Source organism: Ictidomys tridecemlineatus, chromosome 12 (genome assembly GCF_052094955.1).
Source record: "Ictidomys tridecemlineatus isolate mIctTri1 chromosome 12, mIctTri1.hap1, whole genome shotgun sequence".
Taxonomy (NCBI): Eukaryota; Metazoa; Chordata; class Mammalia; order Rodentia; family Sciuridae; genus Ictidomys; species Ictidomys tridecemlineatus.
This window is the reverse complement of record NC_135488.1, coordinates 118870030-118887550: the sequence shown is the minus strand read 5'-3', so window position 1 is coordinate 118887550 and position 17521 is coordinate 118870030. Positions and strand designations below refer to the sequence as shown.

At 51.0% G+C, this 17521-nt stretch overlaps 1 protein-coding gene across 1 annotated transcript in view; it reads left to right on the top strand.

The window, feature by feature from the left end:
* The window catches only part of Trappc12 (trafficking protein particle complex subunit 12), a 61015-nt gene that overhangs the window by 37796 nt on the left and 5698 nt on the right, over positions 1-17521 (top strand). Inside the window, exons 6-8 of the mRNA XM_005327334.5 lie at positions 2945-3057; positions 13080-13152; positions 15755-15828. Coding sequence (XP_005327391.3) covers positions 2945-3057; positions 13080-13152; positions 15755-15828 — 260 coding nt within the window. The remainder of the gene's footprint in view (positions 1-2944; positions 3058-13079; positions 13153-15754; positions 15829-17521) is intronic.

The window sequence follows — 17521 nt, the reverse complement described above, 5'->3', positions numbered from 1 at the left end:
GGCAGGCCCGAGGGTTGGTGTGGCAGCCTCACATACGTATGTCACTTGACAGCCACCCTTAGCATGAAGGATATCGCTGAGACTTCCAGTAGCTTTTCAGTGACAGGCAGGCCCAGCATCAGGGTGAAGGGACTGTTGTGTGCATTTCCTGTAATAAAGGTCTGGTGACATGGCAGCAGTGACCTGTGCTTGCTATCACAGAGGTGGTGGTGGGTTGTGTCCAGGGCCTGGCGTGTGTTTGCCCTCAGAGCAGGACAGAGGCGTGTCTGCTTTCCGCACAGATCCACCTGTCCACTGGAGCTGAGAGGCAGGCTCCAGCTGCTGTGCTCTGGTCTAACTCTGTGACCACATCTTCTCCTAGAAGGGGTGTTCCCTTCTGTTTGTTCCCTTCGCTCTTCTCCTTCTGTTGGCCTCTGTCCATCCTTCAAGATGTCACCTGTGTGAGGCATGCGGTCCTCCCTGCCTCCGTCTCAGGGGTGTTGGCAGGTGGTGAGGGGCTGGCACAGGAGGATGTCTGGTCACACAAAATGGGGACAGTGTGTGGGAACAGTGCTCCTGATGAGGATATGCCATCCCCTTCCTGCCACAGAAGAGCCCCAGCCCTGGGGCTGCATTTCTGTCAAGACCAGTGGCTGAAGCCTGAGTGGGGCGTGGTCACCATGCATGGAACGAGGGTGCCAGAGGTTCTGTGGAGGGACACTGACATTTTTAAAACAACATGTTAAATATTTTATTTTCAAAAACATGTTAAGATTTAAATCTAGTGATTGGTGCTCTGTCTGATGTGTGAAGGGTAAAGATCTGCTCCCAGGATGTAGGCTCTCTGTTCACCTCACAGATTGTTTCCTTTGCTGAGAAGAAGCTTTTTAGGTTGAGTCTATCCCATTTATTGATTCTTGATGTTAATTCTTGTGCCTCAAGAATTTTATTAAGGAAGCTGGGGCCTAGTCCCACATGATGGAGATTAGGGCCTACTTTTTCTTCTATGAAACGCAGGGTCTCTGGTTGTATTCCTAAGTCCTTAATCCATTTTGAGTTGAGTTTTGTGCATGGTGAGAGATAGAGGTTTAATCTCATTTTGTTGCACATGGATTTCCAGTTTTCCCAGCACCAATTGTGGAAGAGGCTATCTTTTCTTCAGTGCATGTTTTTGTCACCTTTGTCTAATAAAAGATAATTGTAGTTGTGTGGATTAGTCTCTGTGTCCTCTATTCTGTACCACTGCTCTACCAGCCTGTTTCGGTGCCAATACCATGCTGTTTTGTTACTATTGCTCTGTGGTGTAGTTTAATGTCTGGTATAGTGATGCCACCTGCTTCACTCTTCCTTGTAGGGATTTCTTTATCTATTCTGGGTCTCTTATTTTTTCAGATGAATTTCATGATTGCTTTTTCTAATTCTATGAGGAATGCCTTTGGAATTTGATCAGAATTGCATTCAATCTGTATAGTGCACTTGGAAATATGGTCATTTTGATAATATTAATTCTGCCTATCCAAGAGCAAGGAAGATCTTTCCATCTTCAGAACTCAAAAAGCTAAACACCAAAAAATAAATAAATAAATAAAAATAACCTAATCAATAAATGGGCCAAGGACCTGAAAAGACACTTCTCAAAATATGATGTACCATCAATTAACAAATACATGAAAAAAATGTTCATCATCACTAGCAATTGGAGAAATGCAAATCAAAACCACCCTAAGATTTCAGCTCACTCTAGTCAGAATGGCAGCTATTATGTATATAAACAACAATAAGATTTAGCAAGGATGTGGTGGAAAAGGTACACTCATACACTGATGGTGGGACTGCAAATTGGTGCATGCAATATGGAAAGCAGTATGGAGATTTCTTGGAAAATTGGGAATGGAACCACCATTTGACCCAGCTATCCCTTCTCCTTGGTCTATACCCAAAGGACTTAAAAACAGCACACTGTAGGGACCCAGCCATATCAATGTTTATAACAGCACAATTCACAATGGCCAAGCTATGGAACCAACCAGGGTAGATGGGATTTTACCATGTACACAATGGAATATTACTCAGCCATAAAGAAGAATGAAATTATGGCATTTGCTGATAAATGGATGGACCTGGAGACTATCAGGCTAAGTGAAATAAGCCAGACCCAGAAAGTCACAAGTTGCATGTTCTCTGTGACATGCAGAAGCTAGTCCAAAATAAAGGGACAGGGAAAGAGAAAGAAAGGGAAAAGTGGTGATTCCATAAAAATAGAAGAAAGCCTGGTGAACTAGATGAAGGGGGAAGAGGGGATAGGGGAAGGGAAAGCAGGAATAGTGCTGGCTAACTCCTGCGTGTGTGTATGAATATACCACAGCCGATTGCACCATCAGGAGCATCCTCCAGACACTAACTAAAAAAAAGTAAGAAGGAGAAAGAGCAGTAGAATAGAGGAGAGTAGAAGGACTGGGATTGAATTAGAGGAAATCATATTCCATATTTTTCTAATTATGTCACAATGAATCCTAATGTTATGTAAGCTAAAAAGAAACAATAAAAATATTAAAAAGAGTATTTTGAGACAACGTTTTGCCAAGATTCCCAGCCTGACGCCACACTGGCAGTTCTGCTCCCCGGGCCTCCCAAGGGGCTCACCCAGCCCTGGGCAGCCTTCATTTGATGGCCGAGCACCTGGCTGTCACGCTGTCTCTCCCTGGAGGAAGCGGGGCTCTCCTGCTGTCTGCATGTTGCCTGGCCTCTCCATGGGATAGTGGCAGAGCCTCTCTCCATTGGTGGTTATCTAGAGATACTTAGTTCCTGCTTTCCAGAAAAAAACAGCACATGCCCAGATGACCTTGAAAATCAAAGGGGCTGGGTCCCCCCTGCTGCTGGGCCACTTGGTGCCTCCTTCACGGACACCACTCTGGAAGCATGCGAGTCACAGCAGCAGACTAACCAGCTTTAATTTCACTTGTAGGCTCCATGGTCCCCTTTTCTATGCGTATCCTGCATGCAGAGCTGCAGCAGTACCTGGGCAATCCGCAGGAATCCCTGGACAGACTGCACAGGATCAAGACCGTCTGCAGCAAGGTAACCACGCCTGTCCCCAGCCTCTCCCCACCTGTGCCATGCCATCCTGCACTTGTTCCTCCCGCTGACACCAACACCACTTCCTTTCTCAGAACTAAGTCATCATCCATGGATATGGCCATGGTATCTGTTGGTCTGGCCAGAGTGGCTTCAGGGGTGAAGGATGGTTGTTGGAAGAGCCTGAGTGCTGAGCTTTCCCTTCCTCAGTACTCTCAATAAGTGAAGCTGGGTGCTGAGCTTCCCCTGTCTCAGTATTCTGAGTAAATGAAAGCAGAAACACTTACCTAAGTGGAAGTAATACATGAGCACCCGCCTGACTGCCCTCTGACAGGCCTCCGTGTGCCAGAGCACACATGCGCCCACACGTGTCACAAGCACCTGCACCATGCCAGGCAGGAGACCTCAGCAGCACTGAAACACAGCCCTCTGGCACACTGATGCCGGGGCCCAGGAGCTGTGGGTGCTTGCTGAGAGACCCCTGGTTGTGACAGTGATTATGCAAAGACAGCTTGCCATCCGTCGCGTCCGCCGATCAGACTCAGGCTAAGAAATGTTAGGAAGAAAGGTGGGGTTTCTAATCTTCACTGTTTCCAGTGGGCAGCCATGAGGCTCCTTCTGCGGGTGAGGAATGGCGTCTCCTCGCCGTGCCCCTTGCAGGCCAGGGGAGCCATTGGGTGGAAGTGCTTAAAAACCACAATAACAAGCAGCTGCTAGGAGCAAAAGCATGGTACAGCCAGCTCCCCTGTGGGAGTTCTGTGAGCCCCAGGGCTGTCGGCACCCAGCAGGGAGGTGAGCCTGCCCCTGCTGTGCCGGAGGGTCTTCTGCAGGGCAGCATGGGATTCAGGCCCTCCTGCCCACAGGCTCGCATCTGCTCCCACTTTTTCATAACATAACTGAAAAAATAAAAAGAACTGTGCTGCTTTCCTGTCCTTGACCAGTTGATGAAATTGCTTTTTTAACTTTTTTACATGATAACACTTTTCTTGAATCTTAAAACACAGTTAAAATGTATTTATTTCCAGAATTAGGAACTGCATAACTTGATACTGAGAAATTCTAGATCAATAACTCTCTAAGCTATACTGTTTTTCTTTCACCTCCGTGTCAGATTGTTGCAGGAAGATTTTTTACAATTTGGGAGAGAAAACTGAGGCACTGGGTGATTACAGAGTGAAAAAGTTAAGAGAGTAAAGTAGTTTTGTGAGCCAGCACTCTGGTCCTTACGTGCTCGAGGTCCCCCCAGGCCCCACTTACTAAGGACTAGCCGCAGCCCTTGCCTCAGGCTGCAGAGCAACTGGCACATGGTCAGAGAGGGGTCCTCCGCTCTCTGTTCTGGACACTTGTCCTCTTTCTTCTTGACAGGCAGGTACATGGAGCTCGGGATGAGCCCTCCACCTTTCCTGAGCCACATATTAACTCAGCAATCCTTGAGCAACCCATGAAGCAGGGGTTGCAGTGTCGAAGGGAACTGCCTGACTGAGGAGCAGCAAGTAGCACTCAGACAGGAGAACTCCAATCTTTATTTGATGCTGGTGGGCCCAGAGAAAAACAAAAACTCCAAATTCTGAGCCCTGATCCCTAGTGTCTCACAACATTTAGAGGTTATTTGATGTCATCTTAGATCCATCTTATCATTGGGGCTTTTTTCTTTTTAAAAAAGAAAAACCTAGGGCTGGGGTGGTGGCTCAGTGGCAGAGCGCTTGCCTAGCATGTGTGAGGCACTGGGTTCAAGTCTCAGCACCACATACAAATAAATAAATAAAGGTCCATCAACAACTAAAAAATGTTTTTAAAAAATATTCCTCATCTGTGTGGCTGAGGGCCTTGTGCAGGGTCTCTAACATGGAGCATGCTCATGGAAACAGATAAGAAACGGCTCTTTTCAAGGTATCTGTTACTTTTCAAGAGGGAGTGGTCAGACTCTTAGGGCGGTTACTTACCATCCAAAAGGTCGAGACCCGTGGTTAATTAGGCTTCCTGGAGAAAGGCTGAGAGGGGAGCAGAACCCACCCCTTCCCCAGGCCTTGGTTTCTTGCCATAAGGTCTTGGTGATTTCATTTCACACCCAGGTCTGGTTTTGCCCTCCCAGAATATCCCGTCCTATAAAGGAGGATGCTGAGGCACAGGGAGGTCACCTGACTTGAGCCAAGGAGTCTGGCTCTGGGCCCATGCTCCATCATCACTGCCGTGTATTCTGCAAGAAGTGAGGAGGCCCGGAGGAGGCTCTCCTCCTCCCTGTACCAGCGTCTCTGCCTCCCCTGCTGCACTCCGGGTGGGCCACGTCCACTCGCGAGCCTGTGCAGAGTGTTCAGACCTGCTCCTGGAGCTGGGCCTTGCCGGGCTGTGTGGGGTCCACAAGGCACCGCACTCCAAAGCCATCTCGCAGGGAAATTCTGATTCTCAGAGCCAGCCCATGGGACAGTGATGGCATCTGATCTCAGAGAAGTAGACAATAGCATTAGAGGTGAGACATATGGGTGACGTGATTACAGGGGGTGTTAGTTCTTTTGTTTTCAAGACTAATGCAATGTGTGAATTCAGTTATAAGACCTTTTCTATTGAAAAAAATGAGGACCTTGGGACAAAGAAATAAAATTTAGCTAGTAGTACAGTTGGTACAATAAAAGATGTGTTCAAAGCAAATTTGGTGTCTACTTCCTCGTAACCAAGGCAGAGTGGAAAATATCACTGACTACAGAATTCTCAGCATCCACAAACCCGTCACTTGTTCAGAAGCAGCTGAACTTTTCCTAGTTTGGAAGACTCACCAAGGGATGATTAGAGTCTGTGTGTTCATCATGTGAGTCCGAGACCAGGGTGATGTCAGGAGCTTCTGTGTGGGCCCAGTTTTATCAGGACACCCCTCTGCTCTTTGTAAAGGAGTCAAGTATGGGTTTTACCTATTTGAGCCAGTAGTGAATCAGTAAATGTGTAGATCAAAGGAATTACACCGATGAAGAGTGAAATACGCCATGATTCACTGTGAGTGCCATGGCGCCGTGGCTAGAGGCTCGTGGCGCTGTTGAGAGCAGATGCCTCCGATTTGCTCTCCGTGTGTCTCACTAGTTCTGCAAGCTATCTCCTCCCCTGGGTCTGAGAACTTGGCAGGGCAGTTGGGAAAAGCCAAGTGAACCTCTTCCTGAGAGCCATTGTATAAGCAGATACAGAACCCTTCAGTAACGGTGTCTGATCAGTTTGTGCTTCATTCACTGCCAACGTGGATGTGCCCAGCATGGTCTCCAGAGCAACTCCATGCCACCTGCCTGTTCTGCAGCCCCCACCAGCCCACGAGAGCTTGCTGAGGGCACCAGAGGCAAAGGAGTCCTTCCTTAGGGCTTCACTTACATCTGGAGGAGGCGGAGGGAGAGAAACCTATTCAGTGGTGCCAGTGTATTTGGCTTCTCTGCTGGTGCTTGAGAGCTCGGTCTCTAGAAGGGGTTAATAGCTTTTCTAAAAGGGATTTCTGACAGATGGACTATTCAGTTCTGCTGTTTTATTTGTACACAAAGTTAGAAATGGAAGTGAGAACAGCCGTCACTGCCTGTCACTGGCCAGCTGCTCTCAGGCAGGCCACCATCAGCATACTGAGGACGTGCACTGCGGCCAGCTCTCCGCCTGGCCCCGATGGCTGCCTTGCTCAGTGTCTGCTCCCCACAGAGAGCAAGCTGACTGTGGCTTGAGAAGAGAGGAGGGGAACGACTGGCACCTGGAGAGAAGTGGAGCAGGCTCGAGGGCCTCGCTTGGAGGCTCACGCCTGACACCATGTGAGCTTGCCCTTGAGCACATGAGGTGATGGTCACCTGCAGGAGAAGCTCTTGCACCCCTGAAGGAATGGAACAGCCCTTGTTATCAGGGCTTGCAGGATTTATGTCCCGACTGCTCACAGTGGACATTTGCCCTCCAGAAGCCCCTCAATTGTACCCTGCACATCACAAGCCAGGACTTGGGAATGGCCAGCAGCCACCTGGCACCTGCACCTGGCACAAGTCTGGCTGCATCACAGTGAGCTCAAGGCATGTGAAGCCCAGGGAAGCAGGCCCTTGACATGGTAACAAGGCCTGACATGCTGCACGCTTTGCCCTGTTTCCTCAGCACTGTGTACTCTTTCCTTCTAGACGTGTCTTCAAGGTACGAAGGCTCCAGAGGACGCTGCCCCACAGGCAGTGATTGGGAGGGTGTCCTGAAGCCCTGCAAACAGTGAGAACTTCCACATCCAGCCCTGCCTTGCTGGCTGCGGGGCCAGCTGCTCCGCCTGGATCAGCCCGGCCTCTTTGGCCTGAGTAGTATTGCTCACAACCCCTGGGCTTTGAGTCAGGGCTCAGCACAGTGCTGGCACCTGGCGAGTACTTAACACTCCTTGTGTGCCCTGCAGCAGCTCCAAGAAACACATCCCTTTGGAAAGCCTCTTTACTGAAATGTCTCCTGGGATGTGGTGGTGAGGAGGGGAGAGCCCTGGACTTCCTGGAGATCCAGGACAGAGCTGACCTACCCTTTAGTCTGGACTGTAGAGGGTCAGTGAATCCTCAGATCCCTGAGTTAGTTCCACCTCTCAGCCATCTGTACTGATGCCTCACATAAGTCCTGTCCCAGCGCACCACACAACACATGTCAGTCACCCCAGGGACAGGTGTGAAGGGTCCTTCCTCTCAGCCTCTGGAGAACTGTGGCCCCAGACTAATGGGGTCTGTCTCCAGTTAGGGCACCTGCTCCACCACCTTTCCAGGTGACTGCGTAGAACTCAAACAAGGCTTTGGGTCCTTTAAATCTGAATAGGGTACAAATTGCCTTTTTAAATCCTGTTGTGAACAAGACAGTCAGCTGGGATGGTTCAAGGCATTCATATGGTTTTGTCCTTGGACAAAACCACCTGATGTTCATTCCTCCCCACCCCCCAGTGGGTGGCTGGGGGCTGTCTGCACGGCCGGGCTGCAGCCTGTCCCTCCCAGGCAGCCCAGGACAAGCCAGTGCTAGGCACTGAGGTGTGGCCCATCAGACCCTCCTCTCAGGAAGGCAGCTCTTGCCCCGTGCTGCCCTCCACCCCCGCTCCCTGCCAGCAGCCTCTTCTCATGAGTGCAGCTGCTTTCAGAGAGGGGCTGCTCCAGGACGCCAAAGAGGAGCCCTATGGAAGCTCCCAATTGAACAAAACCAGTGTGCTGCAGCACTGACCTCGGCATGCCTAAAATGAGCTGCCTCAGCGTAGGTTATCCACTGCCATGGGACAAACCGCTCCAAAGCTGTGGCTTCAAGCAACGGTGGCTTTCTTTTTTCTTTTAAAAATAAATGTTATTTTTAGGACAGTTTTGTTTTACTTTCGTGAGCATGTATGAATCGCACACATCAATGGGGCTCAGTGGGATATTCCTTTGAGCGCCCACCAGCGGCACAGATTGATTCAGCCTCCTTCACCCACCCGCCTTCCACGCCACGCTCCCCTGCCTCCCAAGCTGTGTAGCCCCGAGTCTGTGCTCAGCTGTACCTCATCATCTTGACTCTCCACGTGTGAGAGAACATGAGGCTCAGGCTGGTGTCCTCCAGTTCCACCTGTTTTGCTGCATGTGACAGGATTGCATTCTCCTCTGTGGCTGATGAACACCCCGCTATCATGTGTGCAGTCTTTCTTTACCTGTGCATCTCTTGATGGGCACTTAGGCTGGTTCCATTCGTAACTGAGTCCTGCTGCCGTAGTGGGCGTGGGCTTTCCCTTGGTAGGCTGATGGCATTTCCTTTGGCTGTATGTCCAGAAGGGGTGGCTGGATCTGATTTTAGTCCTCCAGGGAACCTCCATGCTCTTCTCCATGATGGTTGTACTACGTCGCGTTCTCACCAACAGTGCATGAGAGCTTTTCTCCTCATCTCCCTTGGTTTTTTATTTTTATTTAATATTTATTTGGGGGAGTTATCGGGGACTGAACTCAAGGGCACTCGACCACTGAGCCACATCCTCAGCCATATTTTGTATTTTATTTATAGACAGGGTCTCACTGAGTTGCTTAGCACCTCGCTGTTGCTGAGGCTGGCTTTGAGCTCATGTTCCTGCTGTCTCAGCCTTCTGAGCCACTGGGATCACGGCATGAGCCACTGCACCCGCTGGTTTTTTAGATTTTTAATAATAATTATTCTAACTGGGGTGACATGACATTTCATTGTAATTTTGATTTGCATTTTCCTGATGGCTAATGATATTGAGCATTTTTCCTTAAATACTTTTGTATCTATTCAGATCATTTGGCCATTTTAATTGAAGCACCCGTGTTGTTGTTGTTAAGTTTCCTGAGTTTCATGTGTATCTGGATAACTGCTTGCTAGTAAATAGTTTCTCCAATTCCTCGGGTTGTCTCTTCACACCTTGATTGTCTTCTTAGCTTTCAGAAGCTTTTTAGTTTGCTATAATCCCATTTGTCTATTTTTGCTTTTGTTTCCTGAGTTTTGGGGTCTTATCCAGAAAATCTTGCCCATGCCAAGGTCTTGAAGTATTTCCCCTATGATTTATTCTAGTTTTGTGTCTCACATGTAGCTCTCTGGCCCACTTTGAGCTGTTTTTCGTGTTTTTATTAATGCACTGAGGTGTACATAAGAGCACGAGCATCTTAACGTGTCCGTCCCTGCATGGCTCGCCGTTTGCTCCATTGCAGCCCTAGTGCCTTCACTGACCTCCCCTCCTCCACCCTGTCACCTTCCTCTGCTGATTTCCTCTGCTGATTTGTGAAGGAAGTTGTTTTCATATTTGCTTTCTTAGCAGTCTTGTTATTGATGTATTAAAAGGCTCCTGAAGCCAGGTACTATAGCACATGCCTGTAATCCCAACAGTTCAGGAGGCTGAGCCGAGAGGACTGCAAGTTCAAAGCTACCCTCAGCAACTTAGTGAGGCCCTAAACAACTCAGTGAGACCCTGTCTCTAAATAAAATACAAAAAGGGTTGGGGATGGGCTCAGTGGTTAAGCATCCCTGAGTTCACTATCCAGTACCAAAAAAAAAAACAAAAAAAAACCAATGTTGCTGATTTTTACACATTGATTTTGTATCCTGCAACATTAGGGCCAATAGCAGAAGTAATACTAAGAAGGAAGTTTACAGCAAAACACCTCTACCAGAAAGAGAAAGCTTCAAAAAAAAACCTAACAGTGCATCTTGAAGACCTAGAAATGTTGTATTAAATGTTTATTTGTATTTTGATGAGCCTTTAGATTTTTCTATATTTATTCATAAAATCTGCAGATAGGAATACTTTGGCTTCCTATTTGTATGCTTCTATTTATTTTCTTGCCTTATTGCTCTGGCTAAAACTTCCAGTACTATTTGAATAAAAGCATTGTCTTCTTCTAGACCTTGGAGATGTTCTCAGCTCTTGCGCATTAAGTATGATAGTGACCCTAAACTTGGTTCTGTTTTGGTAGGTTGTATGTGTCAGAAGTCTGCTCATTTCTTCTAGGTCTTTCAGTCTGTTAGCCTAGAATTGCTCATGACAATCTCTACTGATATCAGTGTCTCAGTTGTAATGCCTCCTCACCTTTATTTCTTTGGATCTTTTCTTCTTAGCTAAAGATTTGTCAGTTTTGTTTATCTTATTTTAAAACCACTCATTATTTCATGGCCTTTTGTATTTTTCAGTCTGAGTTTGGCTTACTTCTGCTCTCTGTCACTTCTTTCCTAATGTTGATTTTGGCTTTATTTCTCTTCATTTTCTAGGTCCTAAGATGCACTGTTTTTATTTGAAATCTCTCTTATTGGTAGTGTTTTGCTATAAACTTCCTTCTTAGTATTACTTTTGCTGTTGACCCCAAGTTTAGGTTCATTCTTTCCATTTTCATTTGTTTCCAGAAAGTTTTAAATGTTCCTTTAGATTTATATATTCAGTGACATTGTTCAATAACGTGTTAAGTAACTGTGTGTATTCTGAAGTTTCTTCTGTTAGTTTTTGATCTAGTAGTCAGAGAAGACCATGACATTTTGATTCACTTTGATCTCTGAGACTTGTTTTGTAGCCTGATGCATGGTGTCTCCTGGAAAACACTGCATGTGCTGAGGAGAACCACTCCATCACTAGGAAATGATCCGAAAATGTCCCTTCAAGGTGCAGCAGCTTAGCTCGCTACAGACAGGCTGTGTGTTGCCCTCGTGTACAGAAGTGGCCTTTGCTGGCACATGCACTGCTGCTCAGCAGTGCAGAGGGCTGGCTGTGGTCACTCTCAGTGTAGAGGTGGCCTTTGCTGGTCAGTGCACTGTTGCTCAGCAGTACAGAGGGCTGGCTGTGATCACTCTCAGTGTAGAGGTGGCCTTTGGTGGCCAATGTGCTGTTGCTCAGCAATGCAAAAGGCTGGCTCTGGCCACTCTCATGTGTATAGGTGGCCTTTCTTGCGCATGTGTCTTTGCTCAGCAGTGCAAGGGCTGGCTCTGGCAGCTCTGCAAGTTGCTGACTGTGAACCAGGGTTTCTGATGGGTCACGTGGTGTGCACTTCTGATATGGAAGGGACCTGCAGACAGCTTTCATTCAATAGTGCCCTAACATAGGAAGCAGTGCTGAGGACCAGACACCCGAGGCAAACGGCCCACTGTCGTGGCTGAGCCTCCCCTGTGCTCACACACTTCTGCAGCCTGGGCCTCTGCACACCCCGAGGAGCCTTGCCGGAGTCCCCCTACCTGGCATGTGGGCTCCTTGCAGAGGGCAGCTGTAGCTCCCTCTCGACCTCAGTGCCCTCCCCACTCTGTGGACAGGCACCAGCAAATGAAGCTGGCTCTCCAAAAGGAGGACAGGAGAGCAGCGGGGAGTGCCCTCGTGCTCTGCTCCTGCTGGTCTGGTGGAGCTTCTGTTCTGGGCGCCTCTTGGCCTCTGTGGCGCAGGATCCTCCTCCCAGCATCTGCCCATCGGGGCTGCCCCTCTTTTCCCTGAAGCCCACTGGAACACAGGGCTCATAGGCACAGGGGTCCCCTCAGGTCTGGGGGTCAGCAGAGTGCAGTGGTGAGCTGTGGTGTCGGGGCAGGCGGGGCTGTCGCCGGCCCTCTGCTGAGCCACCTGCCTCAGCACTGCTCTCCACCTTTGCTTTTGCCCTCCACGTAGAGCTTCCTCCCCCCTGCCCAGGATCACTGAACTGGTGGCCCTAATCCAAGTGGCACTGGCCATCTGCATGGTCAGGCTTCCACTGGGCTCCTTCCCTCCCTTCCTGGGCTTCCTCTCCTCCAGCGCAAGGGATTGCAACTGCACAGCAGCCCTGAGGCTCCCTGTCGGCCTGTGGTCTCGTGACCCCCTCAGAAGACAGACTAGCCAGGAGACCATTGGATGCAAGACCCCAGGCATGCCACAGGTCGAGGTTCACGGCCACTGCTGTCCTCTCTCACAGGCGAGCGGGCTATAGAACCATGGCTTCCTTGCTCGCACTGGAGTGGAGGCTGGGTAGGCGGCCTGGTGAGAGAAAGGGGTTTCCCCACAGTGAACGGCCTGAGGCTGCTGTCTCCCTGCTAAATAGTCTTTATTCTTAAGACTTTCTCCTGTCCTTCACCTCAAGAAAATAATAAAATCTGTATCTAAATGATAGTGGCCACAGCAACTTGTCTTTCAGTGTAAACCAAAACGTGGAAGAAGCAACCAAGAGTTATTAACCAAGCAGTACGATCTACATGAAGCGACAGCTGCACAATATTTATTTGGTACATTAAAAAAGGCCACAGCCCCTCATGGTGCCTGGAAGAATGAGACTGATATTTCCACAAAAGTTAATAATCACTCTCATGTGTCACATACTTGATGCTTTTCTTAAAAAGAAAAGCCACGTGTCCCTATGCACAATGTCTTGTTGTGGTTTACGAGTGTCATAAACCCAAATTCCACCTTCCGCAGAGAACAGGCCCTTCTCTTTGCTGTCACCTCTGAGTGATAGTCATCATGGCCTTTGAGATGTGTCCGTGTGAACATTCCTTGACAGATTGGTTTTCATCCAGAGAAATTTGCTCTACCTGGAATATATTGTGACAAGTCTAGACGCAAACTCAATTTTATGGTTTTGTTTTCCTGTTTGAAATGACTGCAGATCTTAGCCAACCTGGAGCAAGGTCTAGCTGAAGACGGGGGCATGAGCAGCGTCACACCAGAGAGCCGGCAAGGTGAGCATCTCCGCTCAGCAGAGCCGCACAGGCCCTGGGACTCCTCCTCTCTCCCTCTTGGGACAGTCACTCAGTCACTCACTCCTTCCTCTTGGCAAGCTGAGCCCTGTGGCTGTGCTGCAGACCTGTGTGCAGATTTAGACCTGCGCCTAACCGCAGGGAAGAAGATGCACCTTAACCCACCTGTCACCCACGCAGGTGACCTTCCTCCCCCAGGTGGTGGTTCTGAGAGAGCCTTGACAGAGGGCCTAGCCCAGCCTGTGGCTCAGGAGGCCTCCCGTGCAGGAAGGGCACCTCACCCACCTGGGTCTGCCCCCCATGGCAGGAGGGAGCAGGGTGGAACCAGACATGAGCCAGTGCTGCAGGAAGAGTGGCTGGGGAGGTGGTCCAGGGTGCAGCCTCTGCAGGAAACAAGGTGACACCCCAGGGCTCGGGGTCGCTGTGGGTGCAGATCTATATTTTGAGAAGGTCACTGCCTCGGCCTGTTTATTTGGCTTCCAGTTCTGGGGTGGGAAATGCAAGAGCTCCCAGTGGTATCTGGTCAGGCCTTCTCGCTGCGTCGTAACGTGGCAGAGGGCGTCATCACATGCAGAGGCCAAGCAAGCACGCTACTAGCCCTTCTTATAAAGCCACTAAAGCCTTCAGAGGCCCCCAGTGACCGCAAGGCCCCTTCGTCGAAACCACGAGCCGGACTGTGGGGCTGGTGTTGGCCCTGTGAAGTGGGGATAGGTTCACACCTCAGCAGGTGTCTTGGCTGCAGCACGCTGAGTTGATTTGTGGGGGTGAGCCTCCAGGGTGCTGCAACCCCAGCTCCACGAGAACTCCCAGCGAGGCCCTCCTTCCCTCATCCCTACCCCTGCCTCCTCCCCACGGCCACCTGCTCAGTAAACTCCCAGATCCACATCACTGCTGGCTCAGGCCTGATACACCTGGGCCCTCCGGAACTGCCATTAGGTGTTCACATGTGGGAAGAGAAGAGAGCTGGGGGGACCCCCTGTCGGGCCCAGGTCACTGAGCTAGGTCCGTGAGACCGGAGGCAAGAGGGACATGTGGGGAAGAGGCGTCACCCAGGGTCCCCATTGCGCCCTCCATCCTTGAGAAACCGCATGTGATTTCCTGGAGAAATCACATGTGTGGGATGTGTGCGTGGTGTGAGGTGTGGGTGTGGTTGTGTCTGTTTCCGTTGGGTGTGGGTGTGTTGTCTGTCTGGTGTGTGTGTGCCTGTGAGGCTGGCTGGGGAAGGCATCACCCTGACACCCCGCCCTGCACTTGATGCCCCCGGGCCTTTAGAGGAGCCAGCACTTGGAGGCAAGGTGTGTGGTCCCACTCCTGGGGCTCTCACAGGCACAACCGAGCTGGCGAGGCCTGCAGAGGGCGGCAGAGGGAGGCTCACTGCGCCCAGCCGCACCGAGGCTCATTGAGGAGGAGGCGGTGAGAAGACAGGAGCTGCAGGGGTGTGGGTGCTGGAGGACGGGGCGTGGCCTGCTGGGGGCAGTACCCATGTCTCTGGGAGCTGGGGCAAGCCTGGTTCCAGGGAGCCATGATCTCAGAGGGCAGCGGTGCTGGCTGGTAGGGGAAGCCCCTGGGCCTGTGTCCCCCACCACCACCACTACCCCACCCCCGCGCCATCCCAGCAGCGTGGGTTCCTCTGGAGGAGGGGACTGAGCCCAGGGCAAGGCTCACTGACCAGGGGTTCTGATGACACACCCTTGCTTCTCTGGGCCTCAACCTAATTATCAGTGAAATACAAACTTTGAAGTCAGCTGAGTCCCCAGCACAGAACTCACTCCCGGTGACCTCAGTATGCAAACAAAGCCATAGGCCAGCCCTCCCTCGCGCCAGAAGCCGCTATGGGGCCTCTCTAGACCCCGGAGGCCCTGGAGCCATGGAGCCCATGAGAACCATAGAAGGACAGGCCCTGGAGGTTTGGACTCAGTGGAAGGATGGCAGATGAGCAGTGGGTACATCTGTGGGAGAGGGCGGGCACCGGCCGTCCATGGGAGCTGGCCTTGTGCTGCTTTCACCTGTCCAGGTGAACTTTGGTACTCATTTGCTGGTTCACCCTCACAGAGCCCTGTGAAGAAAAGAGGCCAGGGATTGTTGTTTCCCTTTAAAAGATGAAGGAGCCAAGGCCTGGGAAGCTGTCCTAGGAACTAAAGCAGAGCCAGCCGGTGCAGAGCCTGGGGAGAACCTGCTTCCCTGCCACCCCTGCCTGGGGGTGCAGGAGCCTTGTGGCCTTTCGTGGCTAGCTCCTTGAGACCCTTCCCACCAGGGCGCAGCCACAGGCAAGTTGGTGCCTTTCTGGGAGTGCTAACCTGGTGCTCCTGTTGGATTTCCAGGGCCTTTGCCTGAGCTGAGGCTAAGCTACAGCCTTTCTGCAGCATGCATCTTCCTGGAGCCACTGAGGCCCTCCGGATGTGCCTGCTGTGCATCTTGCCTCAAGTGTAACCCTCAGCAGGATGAACATTCTGGGCTGGAGTCCCTGGTGTTAGCAAGAGAGGCTTTTAAATCAGACTTCAGAAAGCCTGGCCACATAGGCCCGGCCACCACAGGCCCGACCTTTGATGTAGCTACACTCTGACAAGCTGCTCTTCTTTTGCAGCCTCCATTCAGCTGTGGAGGTCACGTCTGGGCCGGGTGCTGTACTCCATGGCAAACTGCCTGCTCCTGATGAAGGTACGTGGCTAGCCAGCTGCGGAGCACTGTGTGTCCAGAGGAGGGCTGGAGAGGGGCTGGTGCACTGGGCGAGAGCAGGTGATGTTCCTGAGCAGAGTCCAGCCAAGCCCCAGGCAGTTCAGTGGAGTTCAGTGACACCCTAGGGCTGAATCTGTCTCGTTTCTAGAAGGCAGGATTGATGTGGTCAATCTTCATCATACAAACATGGGTCATCCCCCTTATCTTCCTCTGAATTCCACTCAGGCAGGTTCTTTTGTTCCCGGCTTTGGTGGGTTCCTTCCATCCCCACTCAGTGTTGATTGATGCTTATGACTTCTGAGGTCAAGCAACCCCACCAACCCCACGCACCCCAAAGCTTTCCACCCGAGAACCTGTGTGACAATCGAGGAATGCGTGGGGCCTGCCAGTCATTCCTTTCTCCCAGCCTGCTCTGCTGCACACGGCCCTCAGCCTGGCAATAGTGCTCTTCAGTTTCTGTGTTTCAAATGCAGCCCACGACTGCTTGCCTCCACCCTGGGCACAGCTGTCCTCCACTGAGCTCTGAAGCTGCCCAGCAGTCCTGGAGCCCAGCCTTGGAGCGGCAGCCACTCCAGAGCAGCGCCATGAGCATCTTCTGGGCTGTTCTGATGGGCAGCGCTCCTGCCACGCTCACGGCTCCCAGGCTACCCAGGGTCGCTCCTGGACGGGCTCTGCACTCCGGCCCCTCTTTAGCCCTGGTGTGGCAGCCCCACATTACACACAGAGGCCTCGGCAACCCTGGAGAGTGCTGCATCCACAAGTAGCTCACCTGTCCAGGTAGGAAGGTGTGCAGCCCCAGCACCCACTCAGGGTCCCTACCTCTGGTCCCTACCTTCTGCTGGTACAGAAGGGGCAGAACATCAGCCTGCCCTCTGTGCAGTGACCTGGACACCTCCTCTGCCCACCAGCCTCGGCTTCCTCACAACACAACAAGGGATGGCCGCCTCTGGTTCCCTCCCAGCTCTGACGTCACACAGCTCTCTCTCCCCTCTCCACACAAAGGAAAGTGTGTTTTTTAAGGAGTTCTATGGTTTTTTCTCAGAATGGGTGTTTTCTTCTCTAAGGAATTTCTGAAAAGGTGGTTACTGTAGGGCCACTTTGTTCCTTGTTCTCCCCACTCTTTCCATTGCCTTCCTCCTCGTCCTCCCCTCTAACCCTGTCAGCAGTCCTGCCCCCTCTGAGCTGGCCTCACACCTCCCGGGAGCCCCCTGTGGGCCAGAGCGGGGCCTTGGGGGTAACTAGGCGCCCAGCACTGGCTCCTGTCCTCTCTGCCCTCCACTTGGCAGCCTGAGCAAACACAGCGAGCCCGCCCCTCCACGCCCTCACAGGCTTCCCCCAGAGGCCTCTCAATTATGGTTGCCAGAACAGCTTGTGCCATCACAAGTTCGCAGCACCAAAGTCCCTCTAAGTCCCTCGTGGGCTGGAACTCCAGGGGAAGGAGGTCCACTGCTGGGCTTGGACTTGCACTTTTTAAGGTGCATTCATAGAAGATTGTAGAATAAAAAGTGCTTTTCTTTGTTGTGGTGCAGTCGCAACACCACACGCCAATGTAAGGCCTCTACCTATGTTGTTGGGACTCAGTACAGAACATACCATGGCTTTTCAAGAATTTTTTTCAATGACATAATTTAATTTGAAAGTTTACTGAATCTTTTTTATTTTCATGAATTTTAAA